Raw genomic sequence first — 21,257 nt, 5'->3', positions numbered from 1 at the left:
AACACTGTGACAGAACAACCTATTTTTATCGCAGCAAAATCCACACCCCCTCCTACTTCCATGGCTCTTTCGAAATAAAAACAAACAGCACTTGTTGGTTGGTTAAGTATTGGCGCACTCACATAACTCTGCTCTTGGTAGAAGCACCTTTGGCAGCATTTTTGATTGCGGGTCTTTTGGGAAGGGCTGTATCAGTGTTGCACATCTAGATCCTGTAATCTTTGCCCATTCTTCCTGGCAAAACTGCTCCAGCTCTGGACACCACTGGTGAACAAAGGATGAGGTCTGGGCTTTGGCTGGGATATTTTAAGACATTCAGATTCTTGTTTCTAAATCACTCCAGTATTACTTTGGCTGCTGGAAGGTGAACCTTTGCCACAGCCCCAGGCCCCTTGCAGAGTGAAACAGGTTTTCTTCTAGCATAGTCCTGTATTTGGCTCCATCCGTCTTGCCCTCAGCCATAACCAGTTTCCCATTTCCTGACAAGGAAAAGCACCCTCACCATATGGGGAAGGTGTCCTCAGGGCAATGAGACTGTTGGCTTGCACCACATACCAATGTTTTGCGGCAAGTCTGGAGGACCTTTTCCCAAAATGTTTGCTCTGTGTTCTGCATACCTTTTTGCAAGCTCCAAAAAGACCTTGATATGGGTTTGTTTCAACAATGGCTTTCTTCTAGTCCATTAAGCACAGCTTTGTGGAACATCCAGAAAGGGCTGCCCCCGGGTGACTTTTCCCATCACTTTCCAGCTCCTTCTTACTGAATTGTGATGGCTTTCCTTGGCTAGAGTTGCAGTTGAGCCAGATTCTTTCCATAGTGTCATAATGGATTTAAGGGTGCTCCAAGGAATGTTCAAGTTTGAAATAAAAAAAAAAAAAATCCAACCCCGATAGGTGCTTCTGCATGACTTGATCTTGGAGCATCTTTTGATACAGTAGGTCCTTGGTCTTCACAATGCTGTTTGTTTAGATATACTCTCCAGCATATTCTGAGACCTCCCAGAATTAGGTGCCTTTCATCTGAAATCAGCTGGCAGAAATGGACTCCATTCAACTACTTCTATGACTTGTGGTTGCACCAGAGGTTGTTTAGGCATGTCACAGAAAGAGGGCGAACACTTATGCAACCAACAAGTGCCAATTTGCTTTGCTTTGCTTTTGTGCCACACTAACAATATTGTGCACCTTCACAGGGCTGAGTATCATGTTTATCTCAAATAGTAACAATGAAAATAAAACCATTCCACTTCCAGGTTGTAACACAAGAAAATGTGGAAAAGTCAAAAGGGAATGGATACGTCTGCAAGGTGCAGTATTATAAGCATACCAGGTTAAATTCAGTGGACAGGCCATTTCAGATGCTTTGACTATGCAGTAATGATGGTAGATATGCAGCTGAGGAACTCCTAACAAGCGACTGAAGAGATGTACCCTCATTCTTTTCAGGGTATTGCTACTTTCTCATTTCAAGAGTACAGTAAATATCTTTCTATACCAGGCAGTTAATACTGTAGAAAAACTGCTGACATGCCTATTTATAGCAATATATTGAAAGATAGAAATTGCATTTGTCATCATAGTGTAAATACAAACAGTAAGGCAAGGCTTTGTATTAGTCCAAACCTTTGCTGAATACAAGATAAGCAAATGTATTATAACCATTCCAGGTAAAATATGCTTAGATTTTATTTACAACTTGGCCCACAGTGCACCAGTTTGGGAACTGGGGGGAGAGCAGGAGCAATGGCCATTTTGAAAGCCAAAATCAAATTTAATATTGAATGCAGTCCTGGTCCATTATATGAATAACAGTTTAATTATAAAAGAAGAGGGAAGAAGGGTTTACAGATAAGGCTTTATTTTCACTAGTCAAAAGTAATTTGGCTGCAAATTACATGAAAATAGAGACAATCAGATTCACTCTTTCTAAGGGAATGAATGAGAAAAGTTAATGAACACAAAGAATATTTCTGATGTGAGAGGCCAAAAATCTGTCTACATAATAATTAGTAATCACTTGATTTTCACCTCTGCTTTGCAAGGAAATGCCAGAAGAAAACAACCTTGACCATTATCAACACATGCATTCCCATCTATGCACATATAAAGTGATGCACACTGGGGTAAAAAAAAATCCAAATTTCATATTTACACTGTTTGGGGTCTGGCTTGGTGGTGACTGAGCAGGAAAGGGATTTGGGATTTCCGTGTTGGCTCAATAAAAATACCAACACAAGTGCATGGGGATGGTGAAAATTGTGATTCGTATGTTGGGATCTTTAAAGGAGATGTACAAAAGCCATATTACAAAATTACGGAACAATAACTCCTGGAATGTTGTCTGCGTTTATAGTCATTGCACCTCAAATGGCATGTTGTTGCTGTTTGCTGTGCAGCTCCAGCTCTGTATCAACGGGCTGAGTAACTCTCATATGAAGAAAAGTTGCAACATTCAGGTATTTTTAGCTTAAAAAAAGATGTTACTAAGGAGAGATATGACTGTGGTGTGTAAAATTCCACACATTTTGGAGAAGGAAAACAGCAAGAGGTTTTGTTTCCTTTCTCCTAATACTGGGACATCCATTGAACATGTCTAATGGTCATCCAATGAAACTGAACTGTAGGAGATTCAGGTCAGATAAAAGGTTAAAAGAAAGTATTTCACAATGCATATAAACTATGGAATTCACTTCCACAAGATGCAGTGATGGTCACCAATTTGGACAGCTTTCAAAAGGGATTACACAAATTCATGGCGGAGAAGACTGTCACCTCTTGCTAGTCATGATTGCAATGCATCAGAGCTGGTACACTTTTGTTGCCAGTTACTGGCAAACCTGACTGAGTCATTGCAGCATTCATGTTCTGCTCGTTGGCTTTCCACAGACATCTGACTGGTCACTGCAGTGACTAGATGGATCTCTAGTCTAATGCAGTGCAGCTGTTCTCATGCTCTTCACTGATACTGAATGTCACCCTTGTGCTTTTTCATATTTCTGTGTTAGTCATCTGCTTCAATGTATTTCTTTTGCCATGTTGTGCCTTCTCCTTCCCCATAATACCTTCTCGACAGTAGCGCAGTAATTGTAGGTGTTTCATTACTGTTTAACATTTATTATAAACTGTTTCTTATTTGAAACCCCCTCCTCTTCTCAGTAAAACTGTTTAAAAAATAAAGTGACACATAAGAGCAACTCCATGTTCTAATTCTGCCATCTATATAAAGATTTATGACATTCATTTTTGAAAGGTGTCCCAGGGACATTTGTGCAACAAGGAAGCAGTCTTCTAATTTAAGGGCCAAGTTTCTTTCAGGACTGCAACAATGCAATGCTCCTATCAGGCTTGTTTCAGGAAATACCGTGAAATGAACATCTAGGCTTTCTAGTTGCATCACCTTTTGTTTAGTGAAAGCATCAGTCCCAATCTCGAGTGGTGCTTCACAGCTAATAAAACAAAATGAAGTAATTGCTTCCTGGTGACTGAGAAAACCTAAAGTGGGGTATCCCCGCACCTCATCCACTCATCATTGACCATCCTCCCCATGGAAGCTGGGACAATGATACAGGCATGCAGTTCCGTTAGAAGAGCTGCTCAGAACTCCAAATGGTCCCGTTTCATTGGATGCGTTTCAGTTGCTGAGGCCTGAAGGTGGGGATAAGGTGCTTGGTCAAGGCCAGCAGAGCACCAGCTTGATCCTTGCATTTTCCAGCTTATTAAATGGAATTAATCCCTACTGAGAAAGGGATATTGCCAGGTCCAAAGGCAGCAAGGCTGGCCTCTCTAAAGGAAGTGATAATTAGATGACTCCTGCAAAAGCCTAAGCTGGTCTCAGGTGATAACAGCAACTATACGCCAGTAGTCGATATCCCTTCTTAGGCAAGGCGTTTGAGTGGATGGTAAACTTCTTGAATGAAGCTGATTATCTAGAACCTTTTCAGACTTCAGGCCTGCTTTTAGTCATACTATGGGATGAAATTTTCCAGCAGAGAGTAGAGGGAGTACAACTATGGTCACTCTTCAATCTCTCAGCAGCTTTTGATACCATTAGCCATGGTATCCTTCTAGACTGGGCACTGGAGGGGCTACCCTGCAGTGGTTGTTCTCTGACTTGGATGGGCAATTCCAGAGGATGGGGCTAAGGGGTGAGTGCTCTGTGCCTTGGCAGCTGTGCCACAGGGTTCCACAAGGCTCTATTCTCTTCCCCCATTCTGTTCAACATCTACATGAAAACACTCAGACAAGATATCCAGGGGTATTGGCTGAGGTGTCACTAATACACAGATGACATCCAGCTGTCTCTCCTTTCATCAAGTCCAGTAAGGAGTTGCTGCTCTAAACTGGTGTTTAGCCATAGAATGAGGCCAAATAAACCAAGACTCAATCCAGAAAAGATGGATATACTGTTACTTGGAGTTTGCTTGCCCAATGGAGTAATATTTGGCCAGTTCTGGGTGGAGTTGCACTTCCCACTAAAGGATCAGGATATCATTTGGGGGTGTCCTTGGATCCAGCCTGATCACTACAGGGACAGCGCATCTTTATCAGCTTAAAATGGTATGTTAAATGGTATCTTATTTAGACCTCCCATCTGGATCATTACAGTGCCTTATATATAGGCATCTTTCTTTGAAAACAGTCCAGAAACTGAACTAGTCCACATGCGAGAGCATGAGTGTTAACAGGGACTGGCAAATGGGATCATATCGTGCCAGTACTTTTCCGTTCACACTGGCTGACAGTCCATGTGTAGGCCCAATTCAAAGTGTTGGTATTATTAACATACTCAGTAACTTGGGACCCAGCAATCTGAAAGACTGTCTCTTTCTACAAATACCTGACCCGACCCTAGGAACATTCTTGGCAGTCCTTGCCTGGGAGTGCCCACCAGAGGAAGATTTGATTCCAAAGAGATGCCCTATTTTCAGAAGGTGTTTATTTAGACTAGACAGCCAATTAAAAACCTCCTCCTTAGAAGGAACTCTCTGATCTTGGTGTCTTATGAATATGAGTGCTCTCCTGGGCTGCTGCCAGCAGAATGGGAGACTTGGTGGTGGCAATTTTTGCCACTCTTTCCTCTTTTTACAAAACCTTGCTCCAGACAGGCTTCTGCATTTGGCTAGAGATGGTACACTGCCAGGGGCTGGGCTGAGAAGCCACACGGGGTCCTATCCCAGCCTCTTTTCTGCTTCCCACTCACTGGAACGCTCCCTTTTACTCTCCCTCTGAGGGTGCATGTGCAACCATGGGAGCAGCCAACACAGGGTGGCTTCAAAAGAGCAATGGTGGAGAGCAGCAATCAGAGTCCCCTCCAACAGTTTGCAAGAGCGTCTGTGGCCATGGGAGGGGGACTCCAAACAGTGCTCCCCAAGAACAATGAGAGTGTGCCCCTGCTTAACTGGCAGTTTAAAAAGCAGTTATTTTAGCACCACTCTCCACTAGCAAGGTCCAATATTTAATCCCTGGCATTTTCCAGTAAAAGGATCAGATAGCAGGTGATATGAAAAAACCTCAGCCTGTGTTGGCTGGGGCTATTTAAAAGAAATTAGATGCACACATCACCTGCTTTTCCATTTACACCGTTAATAATGCAAGTAGTGACAAAACCAGAACAACTTTTAGTGAGTATATTTAGCTGCCTTTACAGACCATTTTTCCATGGTTCATTGAGTAACTGTACAACAGTTTTTCAGCAGCAGAATTAGTACAATCTGTGCAACAGCAATAAGGGTCAGGTGTTTTTTTGGCAACTACACATGATTAACTCAGATATTTTTTGCAAAAGGTAATCATAATGAAAAAGTTGCACACTTCCTTTGTTTTAATCTCACGTCACAGTTGCCCTCAGCTCCACAGTTCAAGAAGACAGAAGCACATATTCAGGAATACAACTCCAGGTCTTGACAATATGAAGGCAGAGAGCATAGTTCATTACCCAGAGGAGTGGGGGAGTAATTCAAGAGAAAATTACTGCTTTATGGCACACTCCACCAGGAATGTTTTCTGCACAAACCTTTTAAATGTTCAGATTTAGACTTAATTTCAATAGCAGGTGTGCAGAAAAAGTTACTACTGGATTGTCCACAATACCAATCTTCTATTTTCAAAGGAGATTGAATCAAACTCACAAAATTTCACAGTGTGGCCCATCACATTTAAGAAAGGAAGCTTTCCTGTTAAACACTGAAAGAGCAAAAATGCAGCAATTTCTATAGCTTTAGCAGGTGCAAAACCACTGCAACATGACAGAATTTCCACATTTGGGAATAAAAACAAGTCTAGTATTTGGCAGAGAGGATTTAGAATTATTCAGTGGGGTAAACTTAGGAAATTTTTCACATTAAGACAGCTTATAAATTTACCCCTGATAAATGCTGAAATTAAGAGAGAAATGTTGGAAAAATAACTTGTCAGGATATAGCCTCTAATGTTCAAAGATTAAAGGCTCAATTTAGGAATACTGTAGCAATGATTCAGACTCCAACTTCGTGCTGAGCCTTTGCTTTTGAATTTGTCCTTCTAGCATCCATCAAAAGTGTTGGCAAAATAGTAGAGTTGACAGCATCAAAACCTACATAACAGTTTGTGAAAATTTCAGAGATAAAGATGATCTCTGTGTGTATTTAATTTCCCCTTTTTAAGAATGGCATTTGCCTTCATTAGAAGCAACAAAACAGAAGCCAAGTAGGAAAGGCAGGTAACTTTGGTTGAACTTCAGTGAGAACAAGCCACTTTAAAAAATTGAAGGAGAAGAATAATCTGCAGAAGGAATACCAACACAGGGAGCAGCATCAGGAGGTAACTTCAGAGTGACCATCCTGTCGGGCAAATAACTCATGACCAATGAAAAAATGTGCTGGCAATTTTTTTAGCATTGCTTCTAAGAACCATTCATTTCAGTATTCATCAATTTGCTGGGCTTCAATTCTCAAAACAAGTTTGACCTTTCAAAAAGGCTATTATGTGAGTAGAAAAACCTACTGGATCCAGATCACTTCACATTAATCCAGTTCTTTACCCTTAGTAGTAAATGTCTTGTTAATTCTGCAGCCTACATGTAGAAGTTCCTAAATATCACAATAGGCAACATCTTTCTTTAAGACTCTTCTTGTTCTTGCTGCTTTTCTTGCCATTCTTGTCTTTGTTTTCTGACATTTTCTTGGCTCTAATCTCTCTCATTAGATCAAAGAATACCTGAAAAAAGTGAAAATGCACATTAACAAAGGAGCAAATCTTTTACTGCTGCTTTATTTGGATACAGAGCCTGAATGCAATGGGGAAAAGTAATCTAAAACATCTGAGAAACATGTTAGTTTATCCATAATGAGGAGTGTTAATACCAAATCACCCTTCTTAGCATTATCAAATACACATTTGTTATATAAAGATCAGAATTTAGAGCAGCTGCATGGATTAACGCAGGCTCTAGAAAGTTAATAGGGAAAATTTAATAGGGCCATAGGAAAAAACTAATTGGAGACTTACCATATATACAACTAGCATTAAGTTGAAGTACCTGTATTTAATCTGAGGAATTTGGATTAAGAATGATTCAAGCATACTGAATTCCTTAAAAGCAAATTTATTTAGAAGAGAGGGGAAGAGAAAGTCATGACTCCAAAAGAGGAATATTTCTGCAGTCAGCAGACCTGTTTGCCAAGAAACAGGGAATGGAAAACCAAGGCTCAGATTATATTGAAACCATACCCAAAACACTGATTTACAAGTACTGGTGACCATTAAGAAGTCCTGAAGTGCAACTGACACATTCATTTCTGATAGGAATTTAGGAAAAGGTTCTACTCCTTGCACAATGCAAGGAGATGAATATCCCTCCATTAGATTAATGGCAAAACTTAAATTTCACTTCAAGATAATGCTAGTAGGCAGTCATGGGAATTAATGAACTAATCAACTACTGAAAAAAAGAAATAACTTTAAGTAGTTCTTTTTTCATCTATTTTTAACTTTTAACTAATTTTTATAAGTTTGAACTTTCAGCCTTTCAAAAGCATATGTTTTTAAAACCAGAAGCCAGTGTGGTGTAGTGGTTAAGAGCGTGGGACTGGGACTCTGGGTTCTAGTCCCCGCTCAGCCACGGAGCCAACTGGGTGACTTTGGGCCAGTCACAGACTCTCAGCCCAACCTACCTCACAGGGTTGTTGTTGTGGGGATAAGATGGAGGAGGGGAATGATGTAAGCTGCCTTGAGCCCTTTGAGGAAAAAGGCAGGATATAAATTGAAAAATAAATAAATAAATAAAATCATTTGCTAAAAAATGAGATCTAGTTTTCCCTAGTACAGCCATTATCTAGAACTCTATGGAATTATATGTTTTAACTGATACTCTAGGACTTCCTGTTGGAGACAGAATAGTAAACAATTCTATGAGATACACTTGTCCCTTAATTCACCACTTTCAGAAGTCAACAGGGAAACCAACTGGATGCAGAAATGGGAACAAACAAAAGAAAGAAGAAACTCTTACTTAGATAACTGCAGAAGTCATTTTTGCTTCTGAGTGCATAGGGTCCAGAAGATGCAAGTAAATAAGCTATCCTTAATTTACAAGCAAATGAAGAGTTATGCCAGGGAGATGCATGAGGTTTTTTTTACAGAATTCTGAAAATTTTTAAGTTCTTGTTTCTTGAAATATTGTTTCACATTAAAATACATGCATGACAGTATTTCCTTACTGAAATATGTTTTAAAAGCAGCTGTATAACATAAAGTTACCTATTTGAGTCCACCCCCAGTCAAAATTGATTCTTATCTCTGTGTTTCTTCCTAATATAGGAGATAGTCCTCAAGTAAACAAACAACACTTCCTGCCCTTCCTGCCCCCTGCCTCACTATAAGGCTCTGAAGGAGGCCTCTGTAGTTACTACTTGGAACCTTAACATGTTACCAAATTTGCAGTTTGCAGAATAATTTAAGTAGAAAACAGGCCACCAAGAAGTGTCCCTGCTGCTATTCCTACATAAAAGTGGCAACAGTTTCCTAAGCTTTCTTTCACAGTCTCTAACAGAATCAGAGCAATAGCCATTACTTATGGGTGCTCTCAAATCCTTCCCAAAACATGGAAACTAGCAAAGGGACCCAGGTCTCTTGCTTTCAACTTGCTTTGGCAGGAATGGATTTCAAGTGATCAAGTGGAACATAGAAACCATGTCTATGGAAAAGAAACTATTACTTTACCTTGTCTACATTTGCTCTGGTTTTGGCTGATGTCTCTACATACTGTACACCCCATTCCTCTGCTTTACTTCTAGCGGCTTCCACAGGCACTTGCCGGCGATCTTCCAGATCAGATTTATTGCCCACAACAAGCAAGGGTATTTTGTCCTCTTCTGCTTTTACACGCAGGATCTGCTCCCTAAGATGGCCACAATGGGGATTTCATATGGAAGCCAAAAAAGGTATACATGCAAGCAAGAAACAATCAACACTCATGCTATGCCAGGAAATTATGATAGCATTTCAATAAAAAGAATGTTAAAGATACCTTAGGCAAGTATGCCCAGTATAGCAGGAGTCACAAAAGGGCTCACTAAGGGAAAGAATATACTGATTTTGCTTTCCAACTATGCTACTAATCCTTATAAAAATCCAATAATATTGTTTTTTCTTATCCGCAAGTTAAAAGTTGAACTACTATTGCACAGTTCTCACATCTTCAGGTTCTGATAAACTCATTCTATCTTATCACAGAACACTAACAGGCCATAGATCTACACTGTGGTTGTCAAGATATAGATATTTTAATCAAAGACTGTATGTCAGTCTTTGATTAAAATATTTATTTTCTGTCTTTCTGCCCAACAAATCTCTAAAGACACGTAAAATAAAATTAACACAAACATATTAAAAGAAAGAACAATGGTGACTTTGTGCTAAACTACTGCTCTACTGAGGTTTCACAGTGACCACACAGGTAAGTAAAAGCCCTACCCCATCAGTTCATTCCTGGGTCACCTCCTCTTAAAACAGCTTGTCTACTCTAACCATTTTAAATGACTGACATACATACAACCATCACACAATAGTATAGCCTGCTCAAGTAAGCCAGTGGCTCTCCTTCTCCTTGTAAAAGAACCTTTATCCATTTGTTTTTTATTTTAATGGAAATGTTTTAAGGTGAAGAACACCCTCAGGGAATGAGAGCACATTTCTGATGACACCTTGGATAATATCAGTGGTGCCTAAAGCCAGGGTTTGCTTGATTGAACACAGCAAAGGTACATCCTGTGATCTTAAAAAGAGAGAGAGAGATGTGCACCCATTGCTAATTATAAATCAACGGACAATGGCAAAATGCAGTTACAAGCTGGCAAATACAGGCAGTCTCCAGGTTACAAATAAGTTCCATTCCTGAGAAAACAGAAATTCATCTTTAAGTCAAATCAGTATGAAAGTCAGATCACATACTCATAGCGCTCCATATTTGTGGAGGCTAGGACTGTAGGAGCTCCCACAAAGCTGGAAAAGCCATGAATATCTCTATAGTTCCCCACCCCCAAACTCACCAGTGCCTCCTCTTTGTAGCAGGGAATTGTCAGATATATTTCCTTCTCTGGATGGTGAGGTAGGAATGCGTGCTTTCAAGGGCCTCCCTCTTTACCCTTTCACTTCCTCTCTCTCTGTGGTGATGGCTTTCCTCACCCTCCTTTCACTTCCTCTCTCTTTATGGTGATGGCAATTTTCACAGTAATTAAAAAAAAGGCTTCATGCAATTTGTTCATAAGTACAGGTTGTTTGTAACTCAGGCATTCGTAACCTGGAGACACTCTGTATACAAAATAAAACAGTGATCATGCTGCAAAGATGGGCAGAAAGGAAATCTAGATCTGCCAGGAGATTTCTGCATTGGATTAGCAAGCTCAGGCTCCCAGTTGCTTAGAACTACGGCAACAAAGGGATCTAGTTTATTATTGCTGATCATACTACTGCCCAGCCTTGCCATAACGGTGTAACTTATGTATATTATTCTATTTGCTGAAATGTATCCCACCTTTTTGATACACAGTACATTGTTCTGATCAAATCTATAACACATAAAAAGTTTGAAGAAACTGTTTATTTAGAGCAGAGGTAGGCAACTTGTATGCCAAAGCATCTGGAGGGCCTGTATGCCTGTAACCTTCCAAATCCGGAGGCCTACTGGCATGCCCACTGTGCCAATCCAAAACTAGCTTCCAGCAGACTTCACCAGCATAGCCAATAGCAAGAATGATAGGAGCACTGGCCACCAGTTGCTCACCACGGGTCTAGAGAGAGCACTACTTACCTAAACTCTGCTGTTGCTGTAAATGATTCGTGCTCAGTTATGGAAAAGACCAGGAGAAAACCCTCTCCACTACGGAAGTAGTTGTCTCGAATAGCTGCATAATCTTCTTGTCCTGCTGTATCCAGAATATCTATCTGGACTTCCTCTCCGTCTAGAACTACTTTCTTTCTGTAACTGTCAGCCTTGGTAGGTTCATAATCTTCCACGAACTAAGGACAAAAGAGAACAATGAATCATGGAACACCCACCTTGATTCTGGAATCATAGATGGTTTCTCAGATTAACAGTGATGGCCACTAGCAGCAATATAGCATGAAAAACACATTTTGCCTCTTAATTTACATACATGTAGCACCCAAGCAAAAGTAAAACACCAGATGAAAATACTAGACATTTGCCTTCCTTTTAAAATACACTGTAAAACAATTATAAAATTGTACCAATTCAGCTGCAGAAAATACTTTCCATAAGCTATTTTAAGTCTTCAGTTTTGACTCTAGTTTTCTAAAGTTATACAGAACAGAGATTTAAATGAACAGAGCGATCACTAACAGTAATCCAAGGTCCCCCTATAGGCTGTCTAGGGGGCTGTGGGAGTCTGGATTCTCAGAGGTCAGAAAAAGAGCTCTAATCGCAGAGCTGGGCATCCACATTTGGGCACCCCTTACAGCAGCTGCTTCTTCAGGAACATAAGCATTGAAGGAATAAACAGGATATTCCAGGGTGCAGGAAGAAAACAGGACCAATGCTTTCAGGTTTCTTCCCTGTTCCTCCTCATCAAAAAGGCCAAAATCAGCCATCCAGCTTACTTGCAGGGTACAAGGAATGGAGGAGGTAGAGACTGCTTCCATTCCTTCCCTTCATCTTGTGCTGGATGCCTGTAACCTCCCAAATCTGAAGGCCTATTGGCACGCCCACTGTGCCAATCAAAAATTAGCAAGGACAGATTGCAATATGCAAGTCTAAAATACAATATATACAACTGCTTTTAGTTGGGAATGTTTCCCTTACATTGTTTTACAACTATTAACTCTGCCTCTGTGTGTCATGGGGAAAGGCAATGAGTTATGCTGGACTGAAGCATCATTTCCCACAACAATACCCTGGCCCAACTTCCAACAGAAGGTTTCCATCAGAATTTTTTCAAGAAATGTCAAGCACACCTTTGTAGACCTAAGGATCATGCAGGCCTTTATTGAGAATTGATATTTCAACCTAATGTCAGGTTCTGAGCTTCTTTCACACTAATACAAAATTACACAAAACACAGAGTTCTGGGTAAAAGTATCCTTTGATATTAAATTATTAGTATTAATATTGTATATATATATATTGTGTGTGTGTGTGTGTGTGCTGGAATGTGTCACACAAATATAAACTTACATGAGTTGAAACTTTACATGAGTCAAGTAATGTTGACTTGAAGCATAACTGTATCTTTATACTGTTGATTAACCAAATCTTTAGAATTGGTTCTTTATAAGGAAAATTCAGTACAGAAGAACAAAATAAAATTATTGCTGTTTTCCTGAAACAATCTTTCCTGAAACTATGAAAGTTGTATTATTCCAAAATGAGGTAGAATCTAGGCAGCTGAGTACATATCCCACTGGGTCTGGTCCTCACTCAGCCATGAAGCTCATCAGTCATTGACTCTCAACCTAACCTACCTCTCAGGGTTGTTGAGAAGATAAAATGGAGAGGGAGAGGAAGAATATTATGTAAACTGATCCTTGCAGGAAAAAAGCAGGGATATAAATGTGAGGAAGGAAGAATCTAAGATGTTCATATAGATTGCAAGCTTTCTTACCTCATCATACATAAATTGAAGTGTAAGTGCTGATTTGCCCACACCTCCACTACCAACCATGATTACTTTGTGGAGGGCCAGAGAACTCTGGTTTTTCGCTTTGCTAGCAGCCATTTTTCTGTGCAGTTGTCAGGTACCACTACAGCAGGATGATGAGCTAAAAGCCAAGAAACAGAAGTTAATTTGCACGGCCAGACACAATAATGTTTACAATCATTGTAGTGATCTGGCAGCATTCTCTGTGCCAATGCTAGAAAGGAAGAGGGTAATTTGATAAGTTAAGTTAAAGCACTTGAGAAATGCACACTATCCTGCATTCTGACATAACACCAAAACATGGTTCATTGTTACATAAATCTTATGCTCATGAATTTCTCCCTCCTGATACATGCGCCTTATTCTGGCACGGCTGCAATAAAACTGGAAGAATTTGCTATTTCAAATTAAATGAGGTCTTGCCATTTCACCCGAGTTAATAGTTGCCCAAACAAGCCAAGATACAACAATGGTTTCTGTTCCTGACCTCCTACAATATAACATGATTTAAACTAACTGCAATTTCTGGCTTAGACAAAATGACAAATTATGATCAGTTGAAATTAGAAGTGGATGTGCTGGGAGAAAACGGCAGCACAAACACACCAGGCTTCTTCACATAGCACAAAATTATGGTTTCTGCATGGGCTAGCAACTTTCAAATTCATTAACAAGTTATACCCATATTGTGCAATGCATGCTAGGGAGTAAAAAGATTCAAGATACCATTGCTTAAGCTCTCATCACCACCACCACCACCACCACATTACATTGATATCCTTTCTTTTCCCCCCTTGTGAAAACCCAAGGCGGCTTGCTTAATTCCATTTTTATGCTCACAAAAACATCCCTGTGATGTGGGTTGAGCTGAAAGTGAATGATTGGTCAAAAGTCAACCAATGAGTTTCATGGCTGAGTGGGGACTAGAACCTGGATCTCCCAGGTCCCCAGTCCACACTGTAACCACCACACCATAGTGGCTGTCAAAAGTATTTACTCTTGTGTTTGTTCAAAGTAAACATTTCCCTTAATACACATTTCACTGAGATTCCTTATACTTTTAGAAACTGTCTGGCAGTGGGCAAGCTCACTAAGTAGGCAATAATGGTTATGTAAATAAACCTAAACAAAGAAATTTTACAATAATTCAATACAGCCTGATGTGCTAGTCATAAAGAAAACCATAAAAGGGGTTGTGCATCTATTTTAAAACACTCAAATGCTTTCAAATGCATGAATTATTTTAATCTTCTAGGTACTTTCTCAAATTTTGCTTCAAGTCACAGGCTCAAGTGCAAACAGGCTCAATCCTTCTTCTTGCTTTGCTTGCCATGCAGCTGGCGTTCACTGAGTTCCTCCATCTACAATGTAACTGAAAGCAGTCATTCTTTAAAACCAGGAACCCAGGCCTCTTGTGAGCAGTGATACGAACAGAACTCCTTTGTGAAATCTTCCTGCACCCAATTTCTAAAATCGATTTTTAGCTTTAAGTGAAGAAAAAGAAAGAGACCAGTGGCAGGCATTATATTTCGTATCTTCATAGCATATGTGTGGCAAAGTCATATGGACTGCAGAATTTCAAGTGGCTCAGTTAGAGATGTCATGGAAGTCCAGACTTTATAAAATATTTCACTGATGTATAGAAATTCCCTAATTTAGCAAGACTCATTAAGGATGCATTCCTATGGGTAATTATCCCTGTTGAGCACAATGGAATTTACCTCTGAGTACACTGTGGTTGCACTGTAATAAGACTGCACTGTAATCGCCATTTCACAATACAGATGATTCCTAAGTGTTAAGGTGGCAAATTCAAATCTTCCTGGCAGCCACCCATTTCAGCACAGTAACAGGACTCTCCCCCCCCCCCCCCCCCAGTTCTCCTTTCATTAGAGAACTTATAGGCAGCAGCTGCCTTGCACAGCATAGTCCCAGCCTACTCTGAAACCTTCTGACACATGCAGAGAACTTGAGCAAACTGAGCTCACTTCACACTGGATGTTATGCAGAAGATGAAGTGATGTACTCAAGGCCTCCTGGGAAGGACTGTGTTCAGTCATGACCTCCAAACAACTGACTCAAGCAGTCAGACACAATCTGCCAGCTCCTGCTTAGTAATCACTGCAAGTTAGGTTTTGAAATAATATTGACAGGATCTCAGCAATTATTCTTTAGTTTAGTTATAATCAATGAATGAGATAGTTGTAAACAAACATGCACAGGAGGGACGGGCATCTTGTCCAAAATATCTGGAGGGCCACAACTCCCAGTAGGCCAAGCCAACACAGCTGATGGGAGTTGAGGCTAAAGCATCCATAGGGCCACAAGATGTGCAGCCCAATGCATAGCAACTGAATAACCCAGCAGTCCAGGTCCACTGCACCAACTCCGGAATCATTGTTGCTTGCCTCCTCATGCACAATAACCCATCTGTTTTTAAGCAAGGCAGGTCTATGTGAGCGCATTTAAACTTCTGGTAAGCCCCAACATCAACAACATATAATGAGTGACTACCTTCAAGAAAAGAAAACTAAACATGTAGCAGCAAGCACTCAGCTTTGTCTCCTAGTATTTAGCAACACTGCCTTCACCAAATGAAACAAGATACAGAGATGAATGATTAAAGATAGTTCAGCCAAGAGTGATTTAAAGTGAATCATATGAAGGCAGGTTGTAAAACTTGGGTCATGCTATAAGTACCATACTATTAAGCTTAAGTCATGGGATTATGATTTGTTACTTAATTTTGTGAGAGAAGCTTCAGCTTCTCAAATGATTACCTTTTGCTACTCTGTACATCAAAATAAATTATGGTGCTATTTTTACTTCTCTCCTCTAATCACTTAGTCTGGAACAATAGGTCAGAACATCCAGAGAATGTAAAGAGTAATACTGTATGTACCAGCAGTGTACAGATGAACTAAATGATAACAAAGCTAAGGCAGTGCTGTCTATTCTTGACTTTCAATATTTAGGAAGGCAAAATAGATTTCTTTCCAAATTGGAAGTCAGACCTGAAGCCACTTGTAGTTTTCTACACCTAGGAATTCAACTGAGTTTTATAGAGAAGAGACTTTAATATAACCCAAATCCGTTTTTGAAGCATTAAATGCTATGAGCAGAAATGAACATACATTACAATCCAGTAAGTTGTTTTTGCTTTAAATGCAAATTTCCTCCATAAGCTAGTAGATAAAAAATGCTGAGCAATAACCAAGGTTACCTGCATCCTCCTACATTGAGAAGTCTACACACAAAATGTTGTTGCCATGGCTACATGCTATCATTCTGCCTTATCTCTTGGGACCATAAAATTATGCACTAAATCTAAAGAAGTATTTTAGCTTTTTTGTGTGGGCATTAATAATCAAGACTGCTCAGTAACTAGACCTAAAGTTTAGGGAGATACCTACTTAGTGCTTATTAGTGATGTAATCAGAACTGGCATATTCAAGAGGAAAAAAAAAACCTAGTTTTTCTCAAGCTACCATCACTGCAAAGCTCTTGCCTTGAATAAGGAATCAGTTTTGCATAAGAAATTGCATTTTACCAGTCCAGGTCCAAATGGCCATGAAACATTTTGTGTGGATGTAACCATTTTCCTAGGTTTTCTTCATTAGAATTACTGAATCCTGATTGGCCACTGAACAGGATACAAGATGAACCACTTCCAAGCCTGAAATACCATGAATGTCATCCTCAAGATTACGACTGAAACGATCAACTGTGATGAAACAAACAAACAAACAATGAGCCTTCTATTATACCAAGTCCAAGACTGTCATATTAAAAGATACAAACAAGTACAGCTCCAACAGAAGAATGGCCACTCCATGAACAGAGATTTAAGTTTAAGATGCTTTGAAGTCATAAAATAGTAGTGTTGGAAGGGGCCAAAAAGGCCACTGGACCCAACCCTGTGCTGTTGCAGAACACTAATTTACATCTTCTCACTCAGAAGACTGTCCAAAAAAAAAATTATTTGCCAGGAGAAAATAACTTCAAAATAGTCTCTTACTGAATTTTTACTTTTATACTTTAACAGTGTTTAACACATTGGCTAAAATCGGAAGTCCTTTTTGGGTATAAGCCAATCATCTCTACCCACCACAGCCCTTGGAACCTCCAGAAAAGAGTCTCCTGAGGGTTGATGAAATCTCTGGGCCAGAATGGAATACAGTATTCAGTGGGTAGTAGGAATCAACAAAAATTCATAGAAAGAAGTATCTTTAGATAAATAAAATAAAAGTGTATTCTTGGTTGTTTAAAAAATGTAATATAATTTAAAAATGCTTACAACCATGGGTTAGTTTAAAGCTACTACAACTTAAGAGTACCTTAGTGTATCCTGGGTTTTGCTAGCTCAAATACAGATGGAAAATATACAACAGAAAATGAAATGAAAGCTGTATTTATTTATTACATTTATATACTGTGCCACAGACCACTCTTCTGGGTGGTTTACAAATATTAACATCATAAAAACAATTCTTAAAATTCTCATAAAAACAGTATGAACAATATTCACCTAAAATACTATAAAACAACAATAGAACAAACAATCAAGGGCAAGCAACCAGGCACAGCAGCAATTTATAAACAATAAACTGGTTCAGCAACAACACACGTGGGCTTAGCTATTATTTAGAAAATAAAAGGGTTTTCACCTGGACAAAAAGATGACAGGGATGGTGCCAGGTGCACCTCTCTGAAAAGCATGTTCCAGAGGTGGGGTGCCACTACTGAGAAGGCCCTTCTCTTGGTTGCTACCCACTAAACTTCTTTAGTGGGAGGTTTAATGAGACGGATGTCAACAGATGATCTTACAGTTGGGTAGGAACACATGTGATAAGTAAGCATATTGTAGTAAACAAAAGCAAGATATTATCTGCATTGAAAACCTTAGGTTTATCATGGAGCTAAAATAAAATGTAAGAGAAAATTCCCCACCACTACTCTTATAAACATTGGCCAGGATATTAACTTAAAGTCTACAAAGATATTTTAACTTCCCAATGGTGGCAGGGCTTACATAAAATGAAAAACCACAATCAAGAACAGAGAATGTGTTCAACATGGTTGTCAGTGAGCCATGGGCTGTTGCTGAAAGTGGGGCTATATTGCTATCTAAACTCAGTTGCCCTAACAAACCATAGCTTCTCAGCCATGAGCAATTCATGAAGAGAGCCCATTGTTTGTTATTGGGTTGTGAATTGAGGACTGAACATAGTTAATTAACCGACATGGCTGGATTCAGACCACAGGATAACTCTCATTTCAAGAAAAAAACCACAGTTCAGCAAGTGCTCAGTCTGCATTATGGTGTTATGCAAATGCATGCTATGGCTGGGTTCAGACATCACAACTCAATCCTGGGAATGTTTGCCTCTTTCTTCCTTCTTGATCCTCCAAGTGGTATCCCAGAGAACATGAGATAGGAATTACTCATCTCTTCATGCTAATACTGTTATCCATTTTAGACGCTTTGCGCTTTTTTCCACTTTTCTTCCCCCTAGAGGTCACAAAACCTCTTTGTGATCCCTGTTCTGATAGCCACTGGAAACCCCTTCAAAATGCCCAAGTGGCTCCATGGAAGGACTTGCTATGGTTGTGAACCCATTTTATAAATTATTTTTGGGATTCCCTAATGTGCATGAATATTTGCAATGTATATATTGGGCCTGTGCAAGTACTGCACTTATGTGCAAAAACAGACAGCCCCATTTGTTTGTTTGTTGTTTTGTTTAAAACTTTTGTGTACAGACCCATCACAGACGTCTTGAGACAGTTCACAACAGCAATAATAAAACAGAATAAAAATAGAAGTAAGAGTAGCACAGCATCCCGTATTAGGTGTAAAACCACAAATTAAAACAAATTAACCATTAAAATATTGGGAGAATAAAAAAGGTTTTTGCCTGGCGCTGAAAGAATTGCCCTCATCTGGACAATGGCCAGGGAAGTGCCTGCTGTCAAACTGCAGCAAGTATCAGGCCTAGCCACTGAACCAAGAAGGCTCCGATGCACTTGTCCCAGTCTGGTTGGCTAGCTATCAAAAGGCAGCCACCTTGACTTGACAATCAAGCTGTCAAGCCAAATGAAGGAGCAAGTGATCTATGCTCATGGAAAAGGGGTGGTGTGATTTGTACCCTTTTTGCAGAAAGATCCCAGTGTGGTGTTTTGTGGGGGGGGGGGATCCATTTTTTTTAACTGATCCTGCGCTCAGATGCATGCAAAAGGGCAAGCCACCCACTTTAATGGGATCTATCACTCTTGACAACTAGCTGCATCATGAGAACCAGATCATAGTAAGGTATGGTGCCTTACTTTTTAGGAACAAACAATGCAGGGGACCCACAGGTGGTTTTACCATCCAAACCCTGGGGATAATTTTTATCATGAGTTGTTGTAACTGGCTGCAGAACCATTTTGGGACAAGCAGAAAAATACCCTCCCCTACTTGCCTTTCCTAATTTTGCCAGTGACGGCTCTTCCACCTGGGACAAAAACGCACTTTTGAACAAACTTCATTTGTTATCTTTTTTTAAGCACCTCAAAAATACACAATTGGGTTTGTAACAGTTTACTATTATTATGCTGGTATTTTGCAAACATACGCTTACGGCTATCTGATCAGAGTATTGAGAAAATGGGGCTGCATACTGACTAACTGTGCCATTGCAAAGGCCCAGGGGAGAAATACCTATAAGAGAAAAGGGGAACCTGGTAGAACAAGTTGGAAATATTGAGAATGGATTGGGGGGCGGGGAGCCAAAAGAGTATGAGCACAAAAGGAACAGGGGATAATATCTGCCCATAGTAATGTAAGTCTCCTGGTCGCAAGCCTTCCCTTGGCAATTCTCAGTCTTTGCTATCTTTCCAATCATGGAAGGGACAATATCAACTCCTCCATCCTTTTCACAGTTCTGTTACTGTGGTTGCCCTCCATTTCCTAACCATAACCCTTAAATTCATAGAAGTTTCCCCTCCACTGACTTCACAGCCATTACATTTGTGTATACTTTACAGGTTTTTCAGAACTGGCAGGGACCTCAAGCAGTGGCTTAGCATTACATAATGTGCCCAACAGATTTGCTTCTGAGCACACAAAGATAGGAGCAGGATGAAAGTGTTCTAGTATCTGTACCGAAAGTTTACTATCCTAAACCCATTTTATTTATAACCTATACCATCACAATATATACTAAATGCCTGAAAATAGTAGTATAACTCTGAACAATCCATGGCTTACAATTCTGAATGTTCCCTTTCAGATGCATGAATGTTTTGCATGAACTGAAACAAGTTTCTCAATTCTTTTGAATGTTTCTTTGAATTTTTAAACCGTTTACCAGTTTAATTCCTTTGATTTTCTTCCTTCTTTGAAGAAAGAAAACGCAAGGCAGATGATAAACAAAAGGAATCAATGAATGAATTATACAAAGCGTTATCCCCATGTAGCTGGAACAATATGCTTAAACTCCCAGTTTGGCCCAATACTAGGAAATGTTGTGTTGCATGCAACATCTGAGAGCTTCTCTACCCAGAATCTGAACTCATGAGTTCAGTAATCCAGTCAAGTACAATGTTACATACAGTGGCAATGTTTCCTTTACTACCATTAATATAATTAAATCTAAAGAACTAGTGAACTCAATACAACAGTAGTAAAAACAGCTGCATGTGCTTGTCTATGAGAGTAAATGAGTACATTTTCATTTCTTCCAGTGAACTCCCTCACCCACCCTGGGGTTTCTTATGAAGGCCTGAAAAAAATCTGTACTTGGCAATGTTTACCTAACTTCTTTTACAATTGTAAACTTCTCTTCTACAGTTGTAAGCTGTAGAGGCAGTCCACATTCCATTATTTCTGGCTCATTTACTTTGTCATAAGTGTGGTTAAGCTCTTTCAGCAATATGGTATAAACTTTAAAGCTTGCATCAGCTTTATTTGCTGATTTCTTTTCAGCAGGAAAAAACACAGGGATGGAGCTGTTGCTTTCCATGCCAAGAGAAATCCTCTTGATAGACTAGCAATACTACAGTACCTGCTACATTACAACTATCTGGTCAGGAGGCATTCTTTAAAAGAGCTGACTGCAATCTACTAAAGTATAACCACAGG

The 21,257-nt window shown here is 39.7% G+C and overlaps 1 protein-coding gene across 4 annotated transcripts in view; it reads right to left on the bottom strand.

Annotated features, from left to right (window-relative positions):
* Positions 1–5,612: 5,612 nt before the first annotated feature.
* Positions 5,613–21,257, bottom strand: part of RALB (RAS like proto-oncogene B) — a 37,418-nt gene continuing 21,773 nt past the window's right edge. For all 4 annotated transcript variants that reach the window (XM_044438055.1, XM_044438056.1, XM_044438054.1 and 1 more), the window contains 4 exons: positions 13,097–13,253; positions 11,287–11,495; positions 9,198–9,375; positions 5,613–7,193 (listed from right to left, as the gene is read on the bottom strand). In XM_044438055.1, coding sequence (XP_044293990.1) covers positions 7,074–7,193; positions 9,198–9,375; positions 11,287–11,495; positions 13,097–13,210 — 621 coding nt within the window. In that variant the 5' untranslated portion in view covers positions 13,211–13,253 and the 3' untranslated portion in view covers positions 5,613–7,073. The remainder of the gene's footprint in view (positions 7,194–9,197; positions 9,376–11,286; positions 11,496–13,096; positions 13,254–21,257) is intronic.

The sequence above is a fragment of the Varanus komodoensis genome, unplaced genomic scaffold (assembly GCF_004798865.1).
Source record: "Varanus komodoensis strain SLA01 unplaced genomic scaffold, ASM479886v1 scaffold32, whole genome shotgun sequence".
In the NCBI taxonomy this organism is placed as follows: domain Eukaryota; kingdom Metazoa; phylum Chordata; class Lepidosauria; order Squamata; family Varanidae; genus Varanus; species Varanus komodoensis.
This window is presented reverse-complemented; position numbering and strand designations above follow the sequence as displayed.